At 44.2% G+C, this 22,395-nt stretch overlaps 1 protein-coding gene across 1 annotated transcript in view; it reads right to left on the bottom strand.

Moving 5' to 3' along the window:
* The window catches only part of MAP3K21 (mitogen-activated protein kinase kinase kinase 21), a 55,017-nt gene extending 34,449 nt beyond the window's left edge, over positions 1–20,568 (bottom strand). Inside the window, exons 1-2 of the mRNA XM_028104646.2 lie at positions 19,737–20,568; positions 3,725–3,905 (exon numbers count right to left, since the gene is read on the bottom strand). Of these exons, the coding sequence (XP_027960447.2) occupies positions 3,725–3,905; positions 19,737–20,568 (1,013 nt within the window). The remainder of the gene's footprint in view (positions 1–3,724; positions 3,906–19,736) is intronic.
* Positions 20,569–22,395: the final 1,827 nt, after the last annotated feature.

Genomic DNA, 22,395 nt, shown 5'->3' with positions numbered 1-22,395 from the left:
AACCATGCTGACTATTTTTAAATGGTTTTTTTTTTTTTGAAACTGTTTATCTTTCTGCCTCTCCCTTCATATTTTCTACCATATTGCTTAATAGTTATGGACAAAAAAAATCAGCATGGGCCTTCTTGTGCCTGCTGGTGGAACAAAACACATCTCTGTAACTTTGTATTCGTTAGTACCTTAGTTTCCCTTTATCTTCTTCAAAACATAAAGTACAAATTATCTTTTGTTAATACATAAATTATCACTCACTCCAGACATCCCATGTGATTTTAAATGGAAACACACAGGCATATAAGCAACAGTCATATTTATTTTTTTTAATTTACTAACATAACTAGTACATTCCTATTTAGTTTTCTAATTTTTAAAAACATTAGCTTTAAGTTTTAAAAAAGTTTGAAATTTAGAGTAGTAACTTAATTCTCATTTCTCATAGTTTGTTGCTTATATAGAACATTAAAGCATCATTTTAAAGATAGCAGACAGAAGGTAGTAAAATACACCTAAAGGAGAGGCAGAACAGCTCAGAATAATGCCAAAAGAAGCATTTAAATTTGGCTATGGAATTAAATTTGCCTGAGTCTCATCTGATTATCTTCTGATCTAAAGAGATATGGGGACTCGGAGCATCACGACTATAATAGAACAGAACTTCATCTCTGAAGACCTGGTCTGCAAAGAGCTGGAAACTCTCTAGACTCCAGCTTCAGGTCATCCCAGATATGATAACCTCTCACTTAAAAAGCTCTCCATCAGTGCCTATTGGACCCTAGACTATCTACTGAAAACTTTCAGAATAAGAATTTAGAAACGACAGAATGTGCCCAATCAGTGGGGCCTCAGGGATCCTCCAGCTGATGTTCCACCAGCTCTAAGTGAAGGTGTTTGAGTCCTGAGGACCCTGGGTCCAGGGCTCCTTCCCTGAGTAGGTGGAGGACCAGGGCACCAGTGAAAGGCAGCTGCATCTGGAAGCTGCAGACTTGAGTTTGGGGAGTATCACTACTTACTAGCTACGTCTCCACTTACAAAGCCCTTAACAGCCGATCATGAATTAACTGATCTATAAAGTAATAGTGATGTCTGCTTTGCCATCTCAAAGCACTGTTTTATATTGAAAAGAAGGGGAATCTATAGTACAGGGCTTTTAAATTATATAATGCTATCACTATTAGCAATTAAGTTGGATCCAGTATTTTCCAAAGGTAATTACCTGTTTAGTTCCTTAAAAATTATCTACATTACAGTGCCTTAGCAGAGATGCTTTAATTGCAAGAATAAGTAAATTTAACTCATAGATCAATCAACAAAAATCACCTCAGAGAAAGGGATGAAAAAAAAAATCCTAAAGATACCTGAAAACTGTCTAAATTCAAAGCCACTTCCTTGCTATTCTCTTTAGCACATAACAAAACTAAAATAAACAATAACCAACAACATAACTTTGTTTCTTGGGAGTTTCAGGGAACAAATAATTCAAGACAGGTCATTTTTCTAGAGAGCAGAGGGCTTATGTTAAAAACCCATGTGTTAAAAAAAAATGGAAAAAATAGAACTATTTTGATGGGGCTATTTACAGAATGTAATGCATTTTCTTTTGTTCTCCCAAACGGGCTAGGATACAGTAAAAATAAAGCGGTCTCCTGAGGACTCAGGTAACCTGATAAGCAAGGGCTGTGGTTGCAGGAACCTGGCTCCCAGGCCTGGGATGTGAGTATAACTACTTACTAGCTTTATAACCCTGAGGAAATGTCTTAATGTCCCAGTGCCTTGGTTACCTACTCTGTGGAAGTGCAGTAATCTCAGGAGATATTGTAAAAATTCAGTGACAGCGTCTGAGTTACTTTGTGCTGTAATAACCAGGAAGGAGGAAGAAGGGTGAGAGATGATCAGTGAACATGCTACTTAACGCACCAGTCCATATGACAGAATACTAGTCCACTGCACAGAGTAAAGTAACCTCTCTGGAATGAAATTATTTTTCTGTGAACGTTATAAAGGGAGAGTCTAGAGCAAAGCAATGTGCAATTCAGAGCGGGGGCCACACCCGCTTCCACACCCTGACGTCCCAGGGCTCGAGTATGCTTCACCGGATTCACGCATGCTCCAGGTGGGTGGGGACGCTTGGCTCCACAGCTAGGCGGCTCTAGTGGCCACTAGTTTCTACTCCTTTCCACAGAATCTCATGCTTTGTTTCTTCCTAATACCTACTTTGTTTTCAGCTGTCAACTTTTACCAACTTAGCAACTCTCTCCCCTCTTCTAACTAGCTGCTTTTACTGAAAATCAGACAACTGAACTTACAAAACAGTTAGAAATAAACATGTGGAAACAATCAACGACACTAAAAGGCAGCCTATGGAAGGGGAGGAAATATTTGCAAATGATGTATCTGATAAAGGGTTAGTGTCTAAAACTATAAAGAACTTATCAAACTCAGCATCCAAAAATCAAATAATCCAATTAAGAAATGGGCAGGAGATGAACAGTCATGTTTCCAAAGAAGACATCAAGATGGCCAACAGACACATGAAGAAATGCCCGACATCACTCATCATCAGAGAAATACAAATCAAAATCATGACGAGATATCACCTCACACCTGTCAGAATGGATAAAATTAATAACACAGGAAACAACAGGTGTTGGCGAGGATGCAGAGAATGAGGAACCCTCTTGTCCTGCTGGTGGGAATGCAAGCTGGTGCAGCCACTCTGGAAAACAGTATGGAGGTTCCTCAAAAAGCTGAAAATAGAACTACCCTAAGATCCAGCAATTGCACTACTAGGTATTTACCCAAAGGATACAAAAATACACATTCAAAGGGGGTACATTCACCCCAATGTTTATAGCAGCATTATCAACAAAGCCAAACTGTGGAAAGAGCCCAGATGTCCATCAGCTGATGAATGGATAAAGATATGGTATTATATACACAAGGGAATATTACTCAGCCAACAAAAAATTGAAATCTTGCCATTTGCAGTGAGGTGGATGGAGCTAGAGTATATTATGCTAAGCGAAATAAGTCAGTCAGAGAGACAAGTACCAGATGATTTCAGTCATACGTGGAATTTAGGAAACAGAACAGATGAACATATGGGAAGGGGAAAAAAAAGACAGAGAGGGAAGCAAACCATAAGAGACCCCCCATTTTTTTTTTAAAGATTTTGTTTATTTATTTGACAGAAAGAGAGAAAGAGAAAGCACAAGCCAGGGGAGAGGTAGAGGGAGAGGGAGAAGCAGACTCCCCGCTGAAGGACATAAGGCTCGATCCCAGGACGCCAGGATCATGACCTGAGCCAAAGGCAGACACTTAACTGACTGAGCCACCCAGGCGCCATAAGAGACTCTTAAGGATAGAGAACAAACTGAGGGTTGATGGAGGGATGTGGATGGGGGAGGGGCTAGACGGGGGATGGGCATTAAGGAGGGTGCCTGTGATGAGCATTGGGTGTTATATGTAAGTGATGAATCACTAAGTTCACTCCTGAAACCGAAATAATTAAATAAATTAATAAATTATTTATTTATTTATTTATTGCTATATAATCACCGTAAAAAAAGAAACAGATTTTGAGAGAAGATATCTCCAATGAGTGTATTGAAGAAAAGGCCTGCATTCTCTGTCACGTTCAGTTACTGAAAACTCTGGGACTCATTTAAAGGGAGTGTAGCAACCATTTTCTGCAGCCGTCTGCAAAAGCAAAAAGCATGGTGCTTACCTCCAGATGTCACTTCCCTTAGAGAACAAGGAAGACTTGATGACTTCCGGCGCCATCCAAGCATAGGTGCCCGCTGCGCTCATCTTGGTAGTCCTGTGCCATTCTCTTGCCAGCCCGAAATCTGTAATCTTCAACGTTTTATTGCAGAAGTCATCATGTTCTATCTTCTCAAGCAGCAAAACTAAAAAAATTTAAAAAAAATCAAAGGTGGGCTATTTCCATATTCTTATAATTTTCTAGTCACACAGTTTCCTTGGTATTTAAGACAGAGCCTTCACCTCAGTGAGCAGAGTATTTTACCATCTGGCCTTCCTCACATCACCAAATCACCACCTTTACTGGTGCCTGCGGTTATAAGTTTTTTTGTTTGTTTGTTTGGTTTAAATCCATAGGCACAACATGGCTTAGCACTCTTTATGAATGCTTCTTTTCATGAGAAAGTAAATGATTTCTAGGGGCAAGAAACATTTACTGCAGTATCATGGATAGGGTCAGAAGTCGGTGAGAGTTTCCCTGGTAAGAATATATTGTTTTCTTCCTAGAAGTTAGGTCCTGATCTAAATGCAGAGCCTTTTCTACTGAAGGTATTCAAGAGTATCGCAAGCAGATGACATGTCACCATAAATCCTTATTATCAAACAGTATCTTATAGTAAACTTGCAAAATGCTTATAGATTTTTAACTCCTAAAGGTATTTTATGAGATATGATTGCTTTACTAAAGCTCAAACCATAGCAAGAAGTAGAAACTTTAGAGAAACATCATCCGGATGCCTGTTTTCCTGGCCCCCCAGCCTCCTGACAAAATTCAGAGCTCAAGAGCAACTTCCAGGAGCAGAACTACCACCAGAGTCAGTGCCTGAGCTCTCACGCAACAGTAGCTTAAATAACCATGCTTCTCCCTGTCTCCTCACCTGCCCCCGCATACTCTGCCCTTCCCAGCACTTGGGGTTCTTCTCTCCTCTCCCTGGTTGATTCTCTTCTGCCTACAACCATGCAGAAAGTTCCCTGGGTTTTCCATGGGGCTCTAATGCAGCCCCCTAACCAGAGTTCTCCTTCCCATTTGCTACAAAGTGGCGGCTTTAAACCTACTGTTTTTGCTACCTTTTCTCACTCCTTCCTTAAAATCCTGCATTCCAACTCACAGTTCCACTGCTCCACTTCAACCGAATCCCCGCCGTGTCCACTTCCTCTGCCATGACATCGCTTCTGGCCTCATTGCCACACACAGGCATGACGATTGTCCTAACCAGACAGGATAATGCATCTACCAGCAGATCCACTGTCATAAAATGGCAGAGCTTTCCTTAATTTTTAAACCTTCCACACACAAACAAACTACCAATATACCCAACACCATGGATGAATCTTAAAACCACCACGCTCGGTGAAAGAAGCCAGACGTCACAGGTTCCAGATGATGATTCTATGTGTATTCTGGATGAGATCAGGGCTTGCCAGTGGCTCAGGGCAAAGCTACACAAGAGAACTTTCTGGGGTGATGCAAACTCTCCATCTTGGTGGTAGTGGTGGTGCTGGTGGTTACAGGATTATATATATATATATATTTGTCAAAACTCATCAAACTGAACACGCTGAGAGGGTGAATTCTACTGTATGTAAGTTATATGGTAATAAACCTGCATTAAAGACACACCAACTTTCACGTTTCCACGTAACTCAGAGAAAATGGCTCTCTCCCAAACTGCGGCCACCATAGCCTCTACATCTGCACAACAACCTACACTTCACCTTACACCATGTGTTTCCTCCACTTCAACTGCTCATCCAGCCCAAATAGCGCCCTCTTGGTGAAACCTTCCAAACACCCCTAAGCAAAGGAAATGATTCCTGCCTCCACACTCACATGACCCTGTGTTTCTATTGCAGCCCTTACAAAGCATAAGGTAGGAGGAGTACTTGTTTTCACCTCTGACTTCTCCACCACACTATTAGCTCTGAGACAGTGAGTGTATGAGTGAGGGTGAGGGTGAGAGAGTGAGAGAGAGAGAGAGAGAGAGAGAGAGAAAGTTGGCAGGGAGAGGAGGACAATGGGGACAAACATGTTCGGTTCACATTCCTGTTCACGTATCTACTCTGTGTCTCATCTCATTCAGAGCACGTGCTGAATGCTCTCAAATGAACACAACATGCACATTCTTATACTTGCCCTTTGCTCATGCCAATCCCATCTAATTGAAATGAACAAGAAATGAATAAGAGAGTGGCTAACAAGTGTGGCATTTTCCTAGATGTCTTGCACATATCCTTTATTTCATTCAATCGTCACAAAAATCCCAAGGCATAGGCCTTCATTATCTGAAGACAATCAGTACTGAAAAAAATAAAGCAACAGAATGAATCCACTTAAACAGTAATCCAAATTTCAGAGTAAAGAGGGCATATGTGGGATTATTATTCAGGTTTTACCTTGAAAAATAAAATGAAAATAAGTCTATTTTAGCTTTTGGTTTTTTTAAAAAAGGACGTTTGCATCACTGCTGTAACTATGTGCTAACTCTTAGAAGGATAAAAACAAAACACATGTGGGAGGTCTTTTGAATAAATTATCCAAACAAAATTGGAGAATAGCATAAGACATTCTTTTTTTTTGATTTTTGGAACACGATCATAAAGAGGACCATTTTCCCAAATGTTAGTTATAAGAATAATGAACATTTACCATTTACCAAGTATATTCTATCCGTCAAATGCATTTACGGCTATTTTAATCATAAAGTCCACACTGCAATACAAGAGGTATTTACTGTTTACTATCTGCACTTTATAGATAAGGAAGCTGAGACATAGGTGTTGCGTAAGCGGTCCAAGGTCACATGGCTAAGGAGCCATGAAGCTCCAACAGTCTGACCCCAGAGACATATACTCTTAACTACTGTCAACACTGCTTAGAGGATAGCTTTTATCAGTTTTTCAGGAGAGCTTTATCCTTTGGAAATCTCTCTTCATTCAGGTGCCCATTCTCTTCTTTCTGATTTCCTATCATTGCAGAATTACTACCTGATCTCAGTGGAGGCAGTATGGTGGAGTAAGGAAGGACGTGCACTCCTGGGCCACACTGCTTGGTTCGGATTCCCTGCTTCTGTTTCTTTGCCTGTCACGGGAATTGTGATAATAGGTACCTCATGAGGCTGTAGTGAGCAAGAGATGAATACATATCAGGTGCTTAGAATAGTGCCTGAAAGAGCATTTTGTGACGATTACACACACACACACACACACACACACACACACACACACACACACACCCTTTATCAATAGGCTTGAAAGTGTTTCTAGTAAGTCTTTCAAAATCATTTTCATGGACTTTGGGGAACTCTCCTTTTCAAGACTTGAAATTTCACTTTGCAATGGATTCTTATTTTGTTTGCATTATATCGTCAAATGTTTATAATATTAAAGTCATAAAAGTCAAAGAGTTAATGCACCTGGAGAGAGCCAACACTAGATTTAAACACGAAGAGGTGTATGATTGGAGACTTGCATAAGTTGCCAATACTGAATAAATATTGCTGTGTTGTAACATTTCTTTCCCCACTGACCTTCTAAAGATGAGATTTAGAGAGCAAGAACCCCCTGTTCTATTTTTTTAAAGATTTTATTTAATTATTTGACGGAGACAGAGACAGCAAGAGAAGAAACACAAGCAGGCCGAGTGGAAAAGGGAGAAGCAGGCTTCCTGCGGAGCAGGGAGCCCAATGCGGGGCTCCATCCTGGGACCCCAAGATCATGACCTGAGCCGAAGGCAGATGCTTTACAACTGAGCCACCCAGGTGCCCCCCGCCTGTTCTATTTTTATATCCATTACATAGATGATGGATCAGCTTTAAGGTGGTTTATATACCTACTCACAGTTACACAGTTGATAGTAGCAAGGCCAAAATTCTACCATTTTTCCTGCTTGTAATCTCAATGCTATACTATAAAGTGAAAGATGGAGGGGGGTGGGGGGGGAGACTCACTTCTGTTTGGAATAGCCCCTTATTCTTTCTGTTCATCTACACTGTACCTATTCTCAAGGCCCAGCTGCCTTAGGAAAACCTTCCAGAGCATCCTACAAAATAGGGACTATTTTATCTTCCCAGTCATCCATTACCCACATATTATGTTGTTTTGTCCATTATCTTTTTACATAAGACTTATTGCCCTAAATTATATACAAAGCTACTTACTCCTAGGAACTGAATTTTACAGATTTCCCCTGTGTCCCGCAAAATCACCTAACAAAGTATCCTCTACATTGACTGCTCAGTGAAATAGTTGATATTAGTGATAATTATCACTAGTTCTAATACTAAGAATATTGCCTACCACTTACTGATCCTCTTCTATGTATAGTCGTTTCACACATTTAATATCTCTTCTCATCTTCACACCATTCTATGAAATGGGAATTGTAATCTCCAGTTCACAGTCTAGAAATGTTATCCAAAAGCATGTGGCTACAATCCAGAGCCAGATTTCAGATCCCATCTCCAGACGATTTCCCCAGTCTTCCGCAAAACTGATAAAGCTACTGGTTGTGAGAAGGGGGCAAAACAACCAGATATTTCATTTTGTAGATTGCTGAAGAGATTAATTTTTTGAACTTTCCTTCCTTCCACATCAGCTTAGGGTATATTTATTTCTCAGTCCTTACTCCTCATGAATATCAAGAAAAACAAATATCTAGTCCCTTAAAACCCTAAATACTTAAACTACAGAAACAAACAAACAAAAATCAAATTAATCAGCTACTTCATCAGCAATATTACATTTCTCCACTTATACTACTACTAATTTCACTTTTAAACAACGGTTATTTTTACCACCAAAAAGAACCCCAAATTAATGCTCAAAATGGCTTGTAGTTCTATCAAACTTTGTTTTCCAAGACATTTTCCCATGTGTCCTTCACCCTTACAAACATCCACATAGGAAGGCATGAGGAAGCACTGATTAAAACAGGCATAAAAAAGACTGTCCCTCCCCAGACCCCAGGAAGACCTGGCAGCCCTTGAGAAGCAAAGGCCAAGAATGCCCCGAAAATAAGTGAAAATAGAAATAAAAGTGAGAACTAACAAAGAAATATTTAAAATTGATCGCTTTCTAAATAAATGTCAGGGCACAATGTGCTATGAGCAGCCTTTGTACTGATGGTTTCAGAGCGTACCCCCTACCCGCCCCCCCCAGTCCAAATTTCCACAGGAGCTAAGTGCCTCCATACTTTGCACAGAAAACAAGTTAAAATAACACCGTGAATGCCAAACGTTTAGAGGTCCATGAAAGGCCCATTGTTTTGGATTCTATTTCAGAGGTGTTCAGCAGAATTCCTGAAATTCCTTATCTTTTGGGCAAAGTGACCGAAACCAAAAATAGCCAGTGTCCCGACAGGTAGCTTCGGGCACCTGGCCAGGTTTCAGCCTGAGGACTCCAGGTTGGCAGTCAACTTCCGCTTCCTGCCCTTCTCCAGGAAGAGCCCGAGCCCACCAGCCCGCCACCAGAAATTATAATGTACAGACCAGGCAAATAAACTTTTTTGGCCACAGAAATGGTAAATTCTTGTGGGTAACCTAGCGACGGGTGTTTGAGCCCCCTTTTGTGAGACTTCAGTGAAGATTTTTGACCCTTGTTAGCCCTGTTCTTAAACAATCAGCCTTTACAACCTTGTACTTACTCTACTTATTCAACCATGAGGCACGTGGTTTTTCCGGCTCCTTTGAAGTTCCACATTGCTATTTTCAGAATTATAGCATATAATGTATATTTTTTTAAAAGCAATTACACTGTATCCATTCTATTTTCTCAACATTTATGGGATTGCTGTGTCCAAATTCCATTTGAGTCAAATGGGGTTAGTTTCAATTAATCTTTAACTAGGAATGTATTATCAGGAAAAAAAGTCATAAGAAAGAAAACGGGTCTGAGAAAAGCTAAATGTGAAAGACTATAGTATTAATGAACACACTTTTCTCAGCCTAAGGAAAGTTACTTTGAGAATTTCAAGTCTGAAAACAACCACCTATAAGGAATAAGTGCTAAGTTTACCAAACAGCACCACATTTCGCGTATTTCTCTCCATCTATCCCTCACTGGCACCATGTTGCCTCCCCCACCATACACTCCACTCGCTCACTCACCAGTCTGTGGAGGCAAAGGCAAACTTTCCCCCTGGCCTTCAAGCCCCTTCTGGACCTCATTCGAAATGACCTCTTCAGATCCCATGTCCTCTAAGATGAACCCTGCATCCTAACAATTCTGTGTACCACTGGCCACCTCTGAAAAACACAGCATTGCATGTGGGCACCTGCTGTATAGAACACTCTCCCCTCCCATCCTCCATGAAAACCACACCGGGCGGGCACCCCACTTCCTGCATGAGCATCAGGGTACCGGCACTGCCTTTCCACCATGGTGTTAACTGGGAGACCGCTTCAAGTCCATTAGCCTTTGGAATCTCTAACGCCCCTTCTCTTAAAAAAAAAAAAGAACAACTTCCTCACTCTCCTCCTGCTCCAATATTACAGGAGTCAATAAATTCCTTCTCCCCTTGGGCGCCTTCCTGCCTGACCTCAGCTAGAAGTTCCCATTTCTAATGCCCTGAAGTTCTATCATCATGTCTTACCCTACCTGTTCCTCTCACCTCTCTGATTAAATTAGAAGCAACTGGAGGATAGAATGTGCACCTAATTAACTTTGTGTATTGATTTACTGATGTTACACGGCAACCATTCATATTTGTTAAATGAACGGGTACCTAAATACTATAAGGGGGAAAAATGAGTACAAAGAAGATGAGTTATCAGCTTTCTCACATGAAGTCAGCTGCTACTACAGAAAACCAACTCACCTCTGCACCCCTGAAACAGTATTAGGAAACAAAGACTATTTTAAAGAGAATTACAACAGAATAGTTATTTTGAATTCCCGTCCATCTGCAGCATTTGACCCAGTTGATCATTCTTCCCTGAAACACATTCTTCACTGACCTCCAGAGCATCCATGGCTCTCTGGGGCTCTCTTTCTTTTCTAACCACTCCTTTTTCTGATTCCTCCTATCTCCCTGATCTCTAAGTACTGCAGACCGCCAGGACTAGGGGCCTTGGAGCTCTGGTCTTTCTATCTACTCACTCCCCAGATAATCTCAGCCCACCTCCGGGCTTTAAATACCAGCCGGACGCAGATGACTCCCAAACTTACCTCTGCCCTGGTTTCCCTTCGATCTCTTGTCAACGTTGCAGCCAGCGCAATCCTGCTAGAAAGCAAATCAGATCCCAGTCCCCAGTTCGAAACTCTCCAGGGTCACGGTAAAGTCAAAGGTCTTGCGAGACCTCCCAGACCCTGCCTGACCTGACCCCCCGCCCCCTCACGTGCTACTGCTCTCCTTCAGTTCTCTCCAGTCACACTGGCCTCCTGCTTTGGGGATTCTGCAGTTTCTATTGCCCCTACCACAGTGGTCTTCCCCAGATGACGCATTCCCTCATTTCTTCAGGTTTTCCTGATCAGCCACCTTTTCTGGAAGGCCTTCCTTACCCATCCAACCTAAAACTTCAACTGCTCACCTCAACAGATTCACCCTCTTCGATCTTACTTTTTTAGTTTTTCTACTAAAGCACTTACCCACTCTCCAACATGCTACATCTTTTATTATTTCTTGTTTGAAAGTCTGTGTTGTTTACTGGCATGTAACTTCCGGGAGCGGAGGAATGTGTTTCTGCTTTGCTCACTACTGAACACCTCAAAAGCCTCAGAGGGTACCTGGTGCATAGTGCACAAGATGGACTTCTCTGAAGAAAACAGAGAGGTGGTCGGCTAAAATAGAACTTCATTTTGCTCTTGTGCCACAAAGAAAAGCCACTGTACGGACCTTTTCATGGATGCCTACAATGCTCAGTTTTAATGAGAAAACTTCTTACACTTCATTGTGTGTGCAAATCTAGTTCAATATTTGTGTCCCCTTAGTATTTTCACAAGGTAGATACAAAGCAAACGGAGGAAGTCTTCCACAATATTCTACACTGAGGTATTAGTAAACAGAAAGCCATATATCTGATATTATTTGATTCAACATTTGCAGAAAACCTGAAACTAAATAGACTCCTTCAAATCGCCTTAAGCCAGTAATAACTCAAACATTCCTATATGCAATCAAGATACTTCCCCACATAGCATGTGATTTGGTCTTTTTCCAATAGCTTAGAAAAGCAACTAGTAATGAAACCTGGTAGTGAAACAGTTACAATAGCAACATAGTACTTCATGCCTCCTCCTTGACCCTCAACTTATCAACCCAAGTTACAAGCAGACCTGCCAAAGCACGCAGATGGCAACACTCCTACAGAGAACAAAGCTCCAGACTGTTTCCTCATACTGCTGGCTGGCCCCAGTCAAGCAAATTAGCCAAATCAAAAAGACCCTCACCCCTATGCAAGATGAACAAATATGTGATTACATGGCACTATATATTGCAGAATGACTAATGATAATGTTCTGAAGGTTATAAAGAGTTGTAGAAAACTTTTAAGTATCAATGAGTTCACACACACACAAATTAGGAGATATTTAAAGCACTCAAAGTGTTTCTAAACAATATATAAAAATGAGCATAGTCACCAACTTCCACTTAGATTGTGTCTTACAGTTTTTTAAATACTTTGACATATACCAGGTGTTGGCAAACTACATCCCATGGGCCAAATCCAGCCCAGTGCCTATTTTGTAAATAAAGTTTTATTAGAACACAGCCACATTCCTTTGCTCACATACTGTCTGTAGATGCTTTTGGCTACAACAGCAGAGTTGACCAGTTGCAACACAGACCTTATGGTCCACAGAGCCAAAAATATTTATTACCTGGATCTTTATAGGAAAAGTGTGCCAACCCCAGAGAACACTATCTCACTTTATCCTCACATCACCCTAATCAGGAAATCAGGCCCGTGAATCACAGCTGGTGAGTCGTGGAGTCAGAGGGCAAACCTCAGACGCCACAATGACACTATTCGTCACCCAATGTTAAAGGAACAAATGCTTAGAGAGCAAGCCCAGGAAAATCTACCCATACTCTCACCTGGTGCCTTCTATGACCAACCATGCAATTTCATCAGACAGTTAACTGGATTTGAGATACAGTCTGGATTCATGGAAGGATTTATAGATCAACCCAGATAACCCTAAGAAGGAACCCACAAATCTGGTCCTTTGAATAGCAGTTTCCAAACTTGGCTCTGCATTTAAGTCATCCAGAAGCTTTATAAAAAAATATATATTGCTGCATCAAAAGCTCAGCTGGATTAATGGATGGATAGGGTTAGATTTGTGTTAAAGCAAGTCAGTAAAACATGAATGGTAGAATCTGGGTGGTGAGTATGTAAGTGCTCGCTTCAAGGTCCTTCAATTCTATATTTCAAGATTTTCTAAATAAAATGTTAGGAAAAAAAATTCATTGCTTTTTCCCAACCAAGGTCAACTAAATCAGAACATCCAAAAGTGAGACAGGGAATTTTACTTTTTAAAAGCTCACGAGGAGCTTCTGATGCTACATTAGGCGTAGGAAAAACTCCTCTAGAGTGCCATTTTATACCAGTAGAACTGATTATCTAGCCTGGGGCAGTCTCAAAGTAGGGACCCTTGGGCATCCCTAAGGTATCAACAGATTAAATGCAGAAGCAGATATGAACATCCACTTGTCTTCTATTAAGTCTGCCTTCAAAGTGAGCTTCAAAAGGGTAAAGCAATGCCACTCTCTAAATTTCTTTTGGAAAATAAGATTTTTTTCTCCATTAAAAATGCTATGTTAACATGTAATGGGTCTGTTGTTTTTATATTAGTAAACATTTTTAAACGTATCATTTTAAGTTTCTAAGTTGGTAAATATCAATAGCTATAACCCACGTAAACAAGAGCTCTTTGGGGTCCTGATAACAAATATTTGAGAACTGTTCATCCAGGGGTAGATGGAGAAGATAAATGCTCAAGTTCCAGGATTAGAGGCTCTGATTCAATTCTCTGACAAGCCAGGTGAGCTTGATAAAGGCAATTAAACCCTGGCTTCAGCTTCTTCATCTGTAAAATGGGAATAAAGTACCGACCTCAAAAAGGAGCTGTGAAGAATAAGTGTAGATCGAGGTTGGACAGTACCCAGTGCCTTGTGAGCATTAGATACAAGTGAGCCCTTTTGCCTGATATGACTATTCCTTAGTTAAAGCACCTGAGATGAAGCAGTATTTGAAAAAGATGAATTTTTAAAAATAACTAAATTCACACTGATTAGAAGTCACCTGTACAAATTTGTTTCAAGCTCCAAAATAAAACCAGCACAGCTCTGCCAGTCTGTCTAGGAACCCTTCCTCTGCCAGTCTGTCTAGGAACCCCAACACTCCTTTAATGGACGTGTGTCACCTTTTCGGAGGTCCTGAGGGCTGAGGAAGGTTTGGGGACAGTCACTCTGATATTTGGACTGGAAATCATCAGCCTGGCATGGTAAATCTGGTCACTGTTTTCTAACTCTAGTGAATCAGAGAGAGAAAATGCCCTTTACTAACTGACCAAATGAATATTGATTATAAAAACTAGGCTCCGGTCATAAATGATAAACAATTTACGTCAAACCAATGTCTAAGTATTTTAATTTTACTGCCCTACTGATAACCTATGATAAGTAGAGTCATAAAGCAAATTACCCCAAGCTTGTATTTTTTTTTTTCTGTATAGATGTTAATCTTTCAGCAGAGCAGACCACTTTCCTCCTCAAAACCTCCAGTGGTTGGCTCTTGTTAGTCTATCCGTGTTAGGATGGTGTTCAAGTCACCCACTCGCTGCTGGCCACATGCTAAACACCTGTTTCCTTCCCAGAAAACCCCTTGTCTATCTTTCATTCTAGCTGCACCCAACTACTTTTGATTCCCTGTTTTTATGCCAGTTTTTCCATGAATGCCTTTGATGGGGTAAAGAAACATCAAACAGATTTTCCGTCTGGGACTCTGTCCATCTCCAAGAGAGGATTTCAGTAGACAGTTTCAGAAATCAAGAAATTCAGGCTCAATGAGGTTATACAACTTGCCCAAGGTCACACAGCTCGTAAATGACAACACCAATAATCGAACCCAGGTCTGACGGACTTTGAAGGTGAAGCTCCTGCCGGTAACTGCACCGCTCTGGAGAAGTTCAACACTCGCATGCTGGTGCGAGAAGAGAAAGCAGGGCTCACAGACAGCTTCTGAAATGGATGGAGTGGTCTTCCCCCCTCCTCGTTCCTTCACCGTGCTTTTGATACACTTGATGATGACTACAAACACGTTCAGATGTGTAGAGTGAAGGGTGAGTTTGCATAATCCAGAACCAAATAACTGACTCCCCCCTTTACAACTGGAAAAAAATGAGTGGTGGCCTGTTATTTTTAATATGCAAGTATGAAAATGGTAGGGGATGATGTGGGGACCGTTTGTCATTGCTGTTCTTCTAAAAATAAATCCTTTAGCTTTTTTTTGTGTCAGAAGCAGATTAGCTTTTGCCACCATTGGGGTATCTGTACTGATCTCCCTGTGCCCCCTGGAGTGGGAAGAGGCCATGGCATGAAGCTACACGTCTGGAATAAAAGAACAGACGAGAGGAGAAAGAAGATGCGTGTCTTTTAACTGATAATAGCGCAATTAATAGCTCCTCCAAATCACTCCAATGAGCAATTTAAGCACCTTAGTTGGAGATTAACATTTCCTATAATTTTCTCAAATAGTTCCTTTATTTACACTGTATTAATGAGAAAAATTTTTCAAAAAATTAGATTCCTTTGTAGTTTCAGTAAGAGCTCTAAACTGCATTTGGTACTAAATGTAACTATGTCTATTTATTGATTGGAAATACCACTGTAGATAATAATACATATAATAATTATTCCCCAGAAGGCTAAAAAAAAGTCAAGCTACAAAGATGCTTACTCATTGAAATAAAAAATATAAAAGTAAGGAGCTACCAAAATTTGTGGCTCAGTTTCTCCTGGAATGTTTATTTTTGCTAAAATCACCACCACCACCACAACACAGTATGCAATATTAAAAAAAAAAATTAAGCCACACAATCTTTTTTCAGCCAGAATAAACAAAACACGGACTAAATTCTAATAATTCAAACCATCCTCAGTAATTCACATATCGTACTAGTTTATCTTCACTCCTCCTTGGTAACTTCCCTGAAAACCACTCCCTGTTCCTACCACCCTGGGTGAAACCACCGAGTTCTTTGAAGGGAGCAACCTTGACAGCCTTCACGTTGGCCAATTTTAAGTCCATCCTCCAGAGCAGTCAGAGGAAACCTTGTAAACACGGAATCAGATCCTACCACTCCTCTGCACAGAACGCTCCCAGGCTCTGGACAGATGGCACTCGGAGTGGGACCCCCGTGGGTCATGGCCACGAGCCCCACCATGCCTACCTCTACTCCTCCCTCTGCCTCAGCCTCCCAGCCTTCCCTCTGCTCCCCGGGAAGTGAGGCTCATTCTCCTTCACCCTCTCTTTGCCAGGATCTTTGCTTGACTCATTCTCCTTCCTCACCCACATCTCTGTGTCCCTCCTCAGAGCACCCTCTGTCCACCACCCCAGTCTGATGGGCACCCTCATCCTTGGCCCCATCACCATCTACCCCCACCACGCTTACTAGTATTTGCCATTGCATGGCTACCATCTAATCTTTCCTGCTAGACTAAGCCCAGGGCCAACAGGGATATTGTCATGTGGTTCGCCACTGTGTCCCTGGGTCCAGAAGTGACTGGGGGGTGAGGGGAGGGCTCAAGATATATTGAATAAATGCACGGTGATTTTTCTCTCTTCTCTGCATGCACAGAAAACTGGCCATGCTCACAGGAACACAAAGTTGCTTCATACTCCTCTCTAGTTGTTGCAAATGGATAGACTTGGCAAAGTACTTTCTACACACTGCATCCAGGGAGTGCCAGAGCCTAGCATATTTTAACAACATAAATGATGCTTAAAACTTGCTAATTTGGTTCAACTTTCAATCTTTTGCTGTTAGAAAAGGAACAAAGTTGTTTGTAACATCACAACACAGCTATTATTTTAACATAAACACTGTCTCCCACATAAAAGAAGACCAATGAGAAAAGAGGAAAGAAAACATGTCCAGAACCATATCTTCCTATGCCAAACTTAAACATTTGTTTTAAACAGTAATTTCAACTAACTTGGTTCCAGGTAGTTTTACACTGGCTCTTTGTGGACTCCAGAATGAAGATAAAATTCAATATTGATTTTTAAAATCAATTGTTTACATTATCATTAACTCACTACCACCATTAGCAAATAACCAATAAATTCACACAAAACACACTGTAATAGGGTTTCTGCTGTTCTCAAAAGTCTGAGCAAGAAGTCATGGTTTCATGTACCACAAGAGAAGTTCCAAAGTGTCCGCATTTATTCACTGAATAAATAACACCAGAGAGCAAGGATAAGGCAATGTGCTAGGAACTGTGATTTGCATACTTTAGGCCCTATGCAAAATGTTCCTGTTATAGTCATTTAAAAACTATAGTAATAGTCATATTGTAACAAATATTTGGCTAGGGTAGTGACCAAGCCAATTATGTCTTTTTCAAAGTGCAACAATTTAAAGCAAAGGCGACCTTGCCTGACAATTATGGAAATTAAAATGCTCCAGGAAGTTTGGCAATTTCTTCTGAGCATGGAAAGGCTTTCAAAAAACTAAGTTGCACCATATAAGCACCTCCAAATGACATATCTATCATCTATGTTCTGCTGTTCAAGTTTCCTGCTGTCAATAAAAACTATTTAACCATGTTATTATTCCGGGGTCATGTTATTTCTTTTTCCTATTTAATAGTATTGGTTCTTTGAAAGTTCTTAATTCATATACAAAGGTTTATGATTGGAACATGGATTAATCTACCCTTCTATGCATTTACAAACATTAGCAAACATGCTAATGGAACAGATTGTATGGACTTCACGCATTATCACAACTCAACGAAACCAAGTAAGCGTAATGAAAAAAATAATCGTTACAGGCCCTTTTGTTTTTTTGGTCTAAGGACCAATCTAACCCAAATCGTTTGCCTGTGCTGGTAATCTGATGTCCTGCAACAGAATCAGTCTGTAGAAGCCAGGTTCCATGTATATCACAGAACTGCCACAAATGCAAGCAATGATGCTCTTTTTTTGCTGTCCTTAAAATAACCTGGTTTTGCAGAAAATAACCAGCAGAGAAGGGCTTGCAGGACATCACTGGGGAGAGAGCCTATGGGACCCGGACAGGGCACACAGGCCTTGTTCTGTGGCAGCAAGTGAAACACATCTTTCACTGAAAGCACATTTTAGGAAATAAGCACCAACTGGGAGTGAAGTTTGTAGGGTTTGAAGCATTAACAAAAAATAAGTACATTGAAAACTGTGCTATGTCTTTACCGTAACACAGTCCAAAAGTAAATAATTCTGGAGTCCTTTATGTGGCCTCTGTTCGAACTCTAAGAACACACACTACCATGCCACTCTTTTATGCCATAGCTTGTTTGAATCTGCTTCTGACGCTTGAGCAGTTGTCCTCTAAATTATAAGGTTATGATTTATATTGGGGGTTAGCAGGAGGCACAAAATAAAATCCAAAGCAAGTATCCAATGCCAACATGTAGTTACCAACACTTAAATATTCTGACTTCCATAATGAAAATGCCACCCTCGTCATTTTCAAGTAACTTTCAGTGCTGAAGAATTTTGAATAGGAAAAAGAATCTACACAAACACAAAACAAATACATCATTTCTTCTTGTCACTCTTCTTCCTGCAGACTTGGGGAAGGAGAGTGTTTCCGTTTGGGTTAGCGCCTGTCCTAGCAGGTTTTACCAGATTGAAAGACATGCAGCTGTGGTAGGCCAATGCCAGTTCCGGCTGCATTTTTAATCATTCATGCAATTTCATCCCATCCTAAGAACACGAAGTGATCTTCAACGTTAAAGAACCAACTTTATTTTTTTTAAAGATTTTATTATTTATTTATTTATTTGAGACAGAGAGTGAGAGTGAGAGAGAGAGGACGCACGAGAGGGGTAAGCGTCAGAAGGAGAAGCAGACTCCCCACTGAGCAGGGAGCCCGATGCGGGACTCCATCCCGGGACTCCGGGATCATGACCTGAGCCGAAGGCAGACGCTTAACCAACTGAGCCACCCAGGCGCCCTGAAGAACCAACTTTAAATGGCTATCCCATTAGCTCTTCTATAAGGTGAAATTTAATAGGATTCGGGTTTAGCTCATTTGTCAGTTCTCTATTGACAGCTAGAAAATCCACCCTGAGTTATCAACAAAGTAAACGATACAGGCCAGGTCTTCAAGATTTCAAGTACTTGTGCAAAGGACCACGAGCTCGCTCTAAGCCTACATGTGCATGTTGGCACAAACCGGTGTTTCTTGTCTGGAGACGATCCATCAACACCCAAGCCACCAAATCAATGATAAAAGCATACTTCGTGTGCAGAGATATCTGAATGAAAAGTCTTTGAAAATGTCAAAGGACATGAAGCCAAGAGCGACCTCAGTTCAGCACTTGTAAAGCCGAAGGAAAGGAGGGGTTTGATGAAGCCTAGGAGGGCCATGGGTTCCTCATAATTCGAGGAAGGCTCCGGTTTGCAGTTCCACAAAATGACCCACTTATTGTACCTAAAGGCCAAAGAGCACCGTGAGGTTTCCAGAAGATTGTTTAGTCAGCAAGCAAGTCTGATCTGCATTTTTTTTTTTAAAGGCACCCAAAAAAGCAACAAAGCAAAGTCATGGTAAGTGTGTCACCTGCCCCAAGGCTAGTAACCAAGGTTTAGCTGAACCTCCGGGCCCCGGAAGGCCAGCACAGAAGGTGCTGCGGGCGCCGGGAGGCTGACCCCCGCCTCCTTCCACCTGGCTCAAGGCCGGGAGGGGCCGGCCCAGGGCTGGCACCGAGGTGGGCTTCGCGGGGCCAGGCTGCGTCCCCCCACCCCCCCCACCCCCAGCCCACTTACTGTTGCTGGACTTGAGGTCCCGGTGCAGGATGGACACGACCGCCTCCTCGTGCAGGTAAAGCATGCCCCGCGCGATCTGCACGGCCCAGTTGACCAGCACGTGCGGGGGAATGCGGCGCGCACGGCGCGGCCCCGGCGCTCGCGGGTCCGGGGCGGCGTTGGCTGCGGCCAGAGCGCGGTTGAGCGCTCCGCCGCGGGCGAACTCCAGCACCAGGCAGAGGTGCGGCTGCTGCAGGCACACGCCGCGCAGCTCGATGATGTTGGGGTGCCGCAGCATGGCGAAGAGCCTCGCCTCCCGCCGCACGCTCTCGGCCGCCGTCGCCGCGTCCTGCTCCGGGTCTCGGCGCGCCGCCTTCACCGCCACCTCCCGGCCCTGCCAGGTGGCGCGGTACACCTGCCCGAAGCCGCCGGCGCCGATGAGCTCCTTGAGCTCCAGCCGCTCGAAGTCGACGTGCACGGGCGAGCCGGGGCGCGGCGGCGGCGGCGGCGGCGGCGGCGGCCCGGGGCTGGCGGCCCGGCGGCACGGCGCCACGTAGTTGGCGGGGAAGATGCCCAGGCGCCGCTGCACCTGGCCGGCCCACCAGCCCTCGTCGCCCGACACGGCGGCGTCCTGGGACAGCACCTCCACCAGCTGGCCGCGCCGCAGGCTCAGCTCGTCCTCGCCGCGCGCCTCGTAGTCGTACAGCGCGGCCCACAGCCCCGCTCCCGCCGAGGCCGAGGCGGAGGCCGAGCCGCCGGAGGAGGCGGACGACGACGACGCGGAGCCGGCGGGGCCCTCCCGGGCCGGGGACACCGGCCTGTCAGCCGCGCCCTCGGCGCCCGGCAAGGCCATGGGGGGCGGCCGGGAGGGCGACGGCGGAGCGGGGCTACGGGCTCAGCCTCCGGGACGGCTCGGGGCGCGCATGGTCCGGCAAGGAGGGGTAGTCGGGGACGCGGGGGTTCACGGGCCCACTACCCGGAGGCCCCGGCCTCAGCCCCCGTTCCGCTTCGTCCGCTTCTGCTGCTGCAGCGGTCCCCACAGCCGCGGGCGCTGTCGCACCATGGTGGCGCGCTGGGCCTGCGGCGGGCCTGCGGCTGGCTGGGCCTAGCCGCCGCCTGGGCCCGCCCCTCCGGGCCCGCCCCGCCCCGCCCCTCCGGGCCCGCCCCGCCCCGCCCCTCCGGGCCCGCCCCGCCCCGCCCCTCCGGGCCCGCCCCGCCCCGCCAGGACCCGCCCACAGCGCCGGCCGGCCTCGCCCCGCCAGGACCCGCCCACCGCGCCGGCCCGCCACGCCCCCTCGGGGCCCGCCCAGACCCCCGGGCCCGGGGCCGCCTCGCCGCTGACGCTCCCGGGCTAGGGTGCGCCGCGCCCCTTCGGCCCGGGAGGCGGAGCCGGCCGTAGCTGCACGAGGTTTTCGAGAAAAATTAAACTAAGCCAAGGGAAAGGCTTTGGGGAGTCCACGATTCTCTAAAAAGCCGTGCCGCGGCTGAAGAGGACCCGGTTCGCTGGGGCGTGACGCGAGGGAGTAGGTTGCAGTTCTGGGAGAGTCACTGTGCATCCCAGAACTGGGGGCGGAACGCATCGGAGTGCGTTTCCAAACCAGTTTCCCGGACTGCGAGCTGTTCGAAATCTACCGGGCAGCCCAAAACTGACTAGATGACACATCACCGCGCCGTGAGCTGCAGGTTGTATAGACCCCGAAGCTCGTTCTTCGTGACACATCATCCCGCGTTTGCCTTTACTGGTTCCTCGAGTGGGACAGGACTGCCTGTCCCCTGTGAACCCACAGGTTCAGGTTTAGGAAACGTTGGTCACGACTGGGTGCCAGAGTCCTGGGCCGTACATATTCCCAGAAACGGGGAATAGAGCGAGAGAGTCAGTGCGCAGAAACTCCGGGGGTCCCTGGTATGCTGACTGTTCATTTACCGGTGTTAACCTGGCGCAGCGCGCGGGACCAATTGTGTACAGAAACATTGTGGGAAGCAGGGCCTCCACCCTTCTCGGTTCGCTCTGTGCAGGGAACGGTAGCCTCCTAACACAGATGGGAAGTGAAGCTTTTATGTCTGGGGGCAGGGATCGTTTCAAGTCTAGCGATAAGGAGGAACTTTGGGATTTTTCTTGTATGCACATGTTTTCTTCCCTGTCATTTTTTCAATTATTATTTTTTTGAAATCATCTTTGAGGGGTAGATAGCCCACCTCCCCTCCCTGCGCTGTTGAAAGGACAGCAGTGCCCAGCCGGGACTCACGGAGACTCCCTCCTCCGCCCCATGATCCCCGTTCTACACCCATCTACAGTTTCTGCCCTGATCGTGACAGGCCTATACAAACGTGGATCTTCGGTCTATATTGCTGGAGATGTGGGAATGACCTCTCCAGGTGTCAATACTTCTCATTTAACTAGTTTATTGAGCACATACCCTGTGTAAGACCCTACGCTAAGGATTGGAGGTTACGAAGCCCCTTCTCTAGAGAATGGTAAGAGAAAAGAGCAACTTCCACAGCAGAAGAATAAACCAGTTTTCCTAGGCTCAAGGTGAAGAAGCACTTCATTTTGCCTGGGGTCACTGGGGAATGCCTTGTGGTGTGTCATTTGAGCTGAGTATGACTAGGGTTAATAAAAAGAGGAAGAAGGTCATCCCAGGCAGTGTGAGTGAAGACAAGAAAGAACAAATAAATATCG

This window comes from Eumetopias jubatus, unplaced genomic scaffold, assembly GCF_037043125.1.
Source record: "Eumetopias jubatus isolate StellerSeaLion01/CBP00866 unplaced genomic scaffold, mEumJub1_p1.0 scaffold_17, whole genome shotgun sequence".
Taxonomy (NCBI): Eukaryota; Metazoa; Chordata; class Mammalia; order Carnivora; family Otariidae; genus Eumetopias; species Eumetopias jubatus.
The sequence above is the reverse complement of the archived record's forward strand: the minus strand, read 5'-3'. Positions and strand labels throughout refer to the sequence as shown.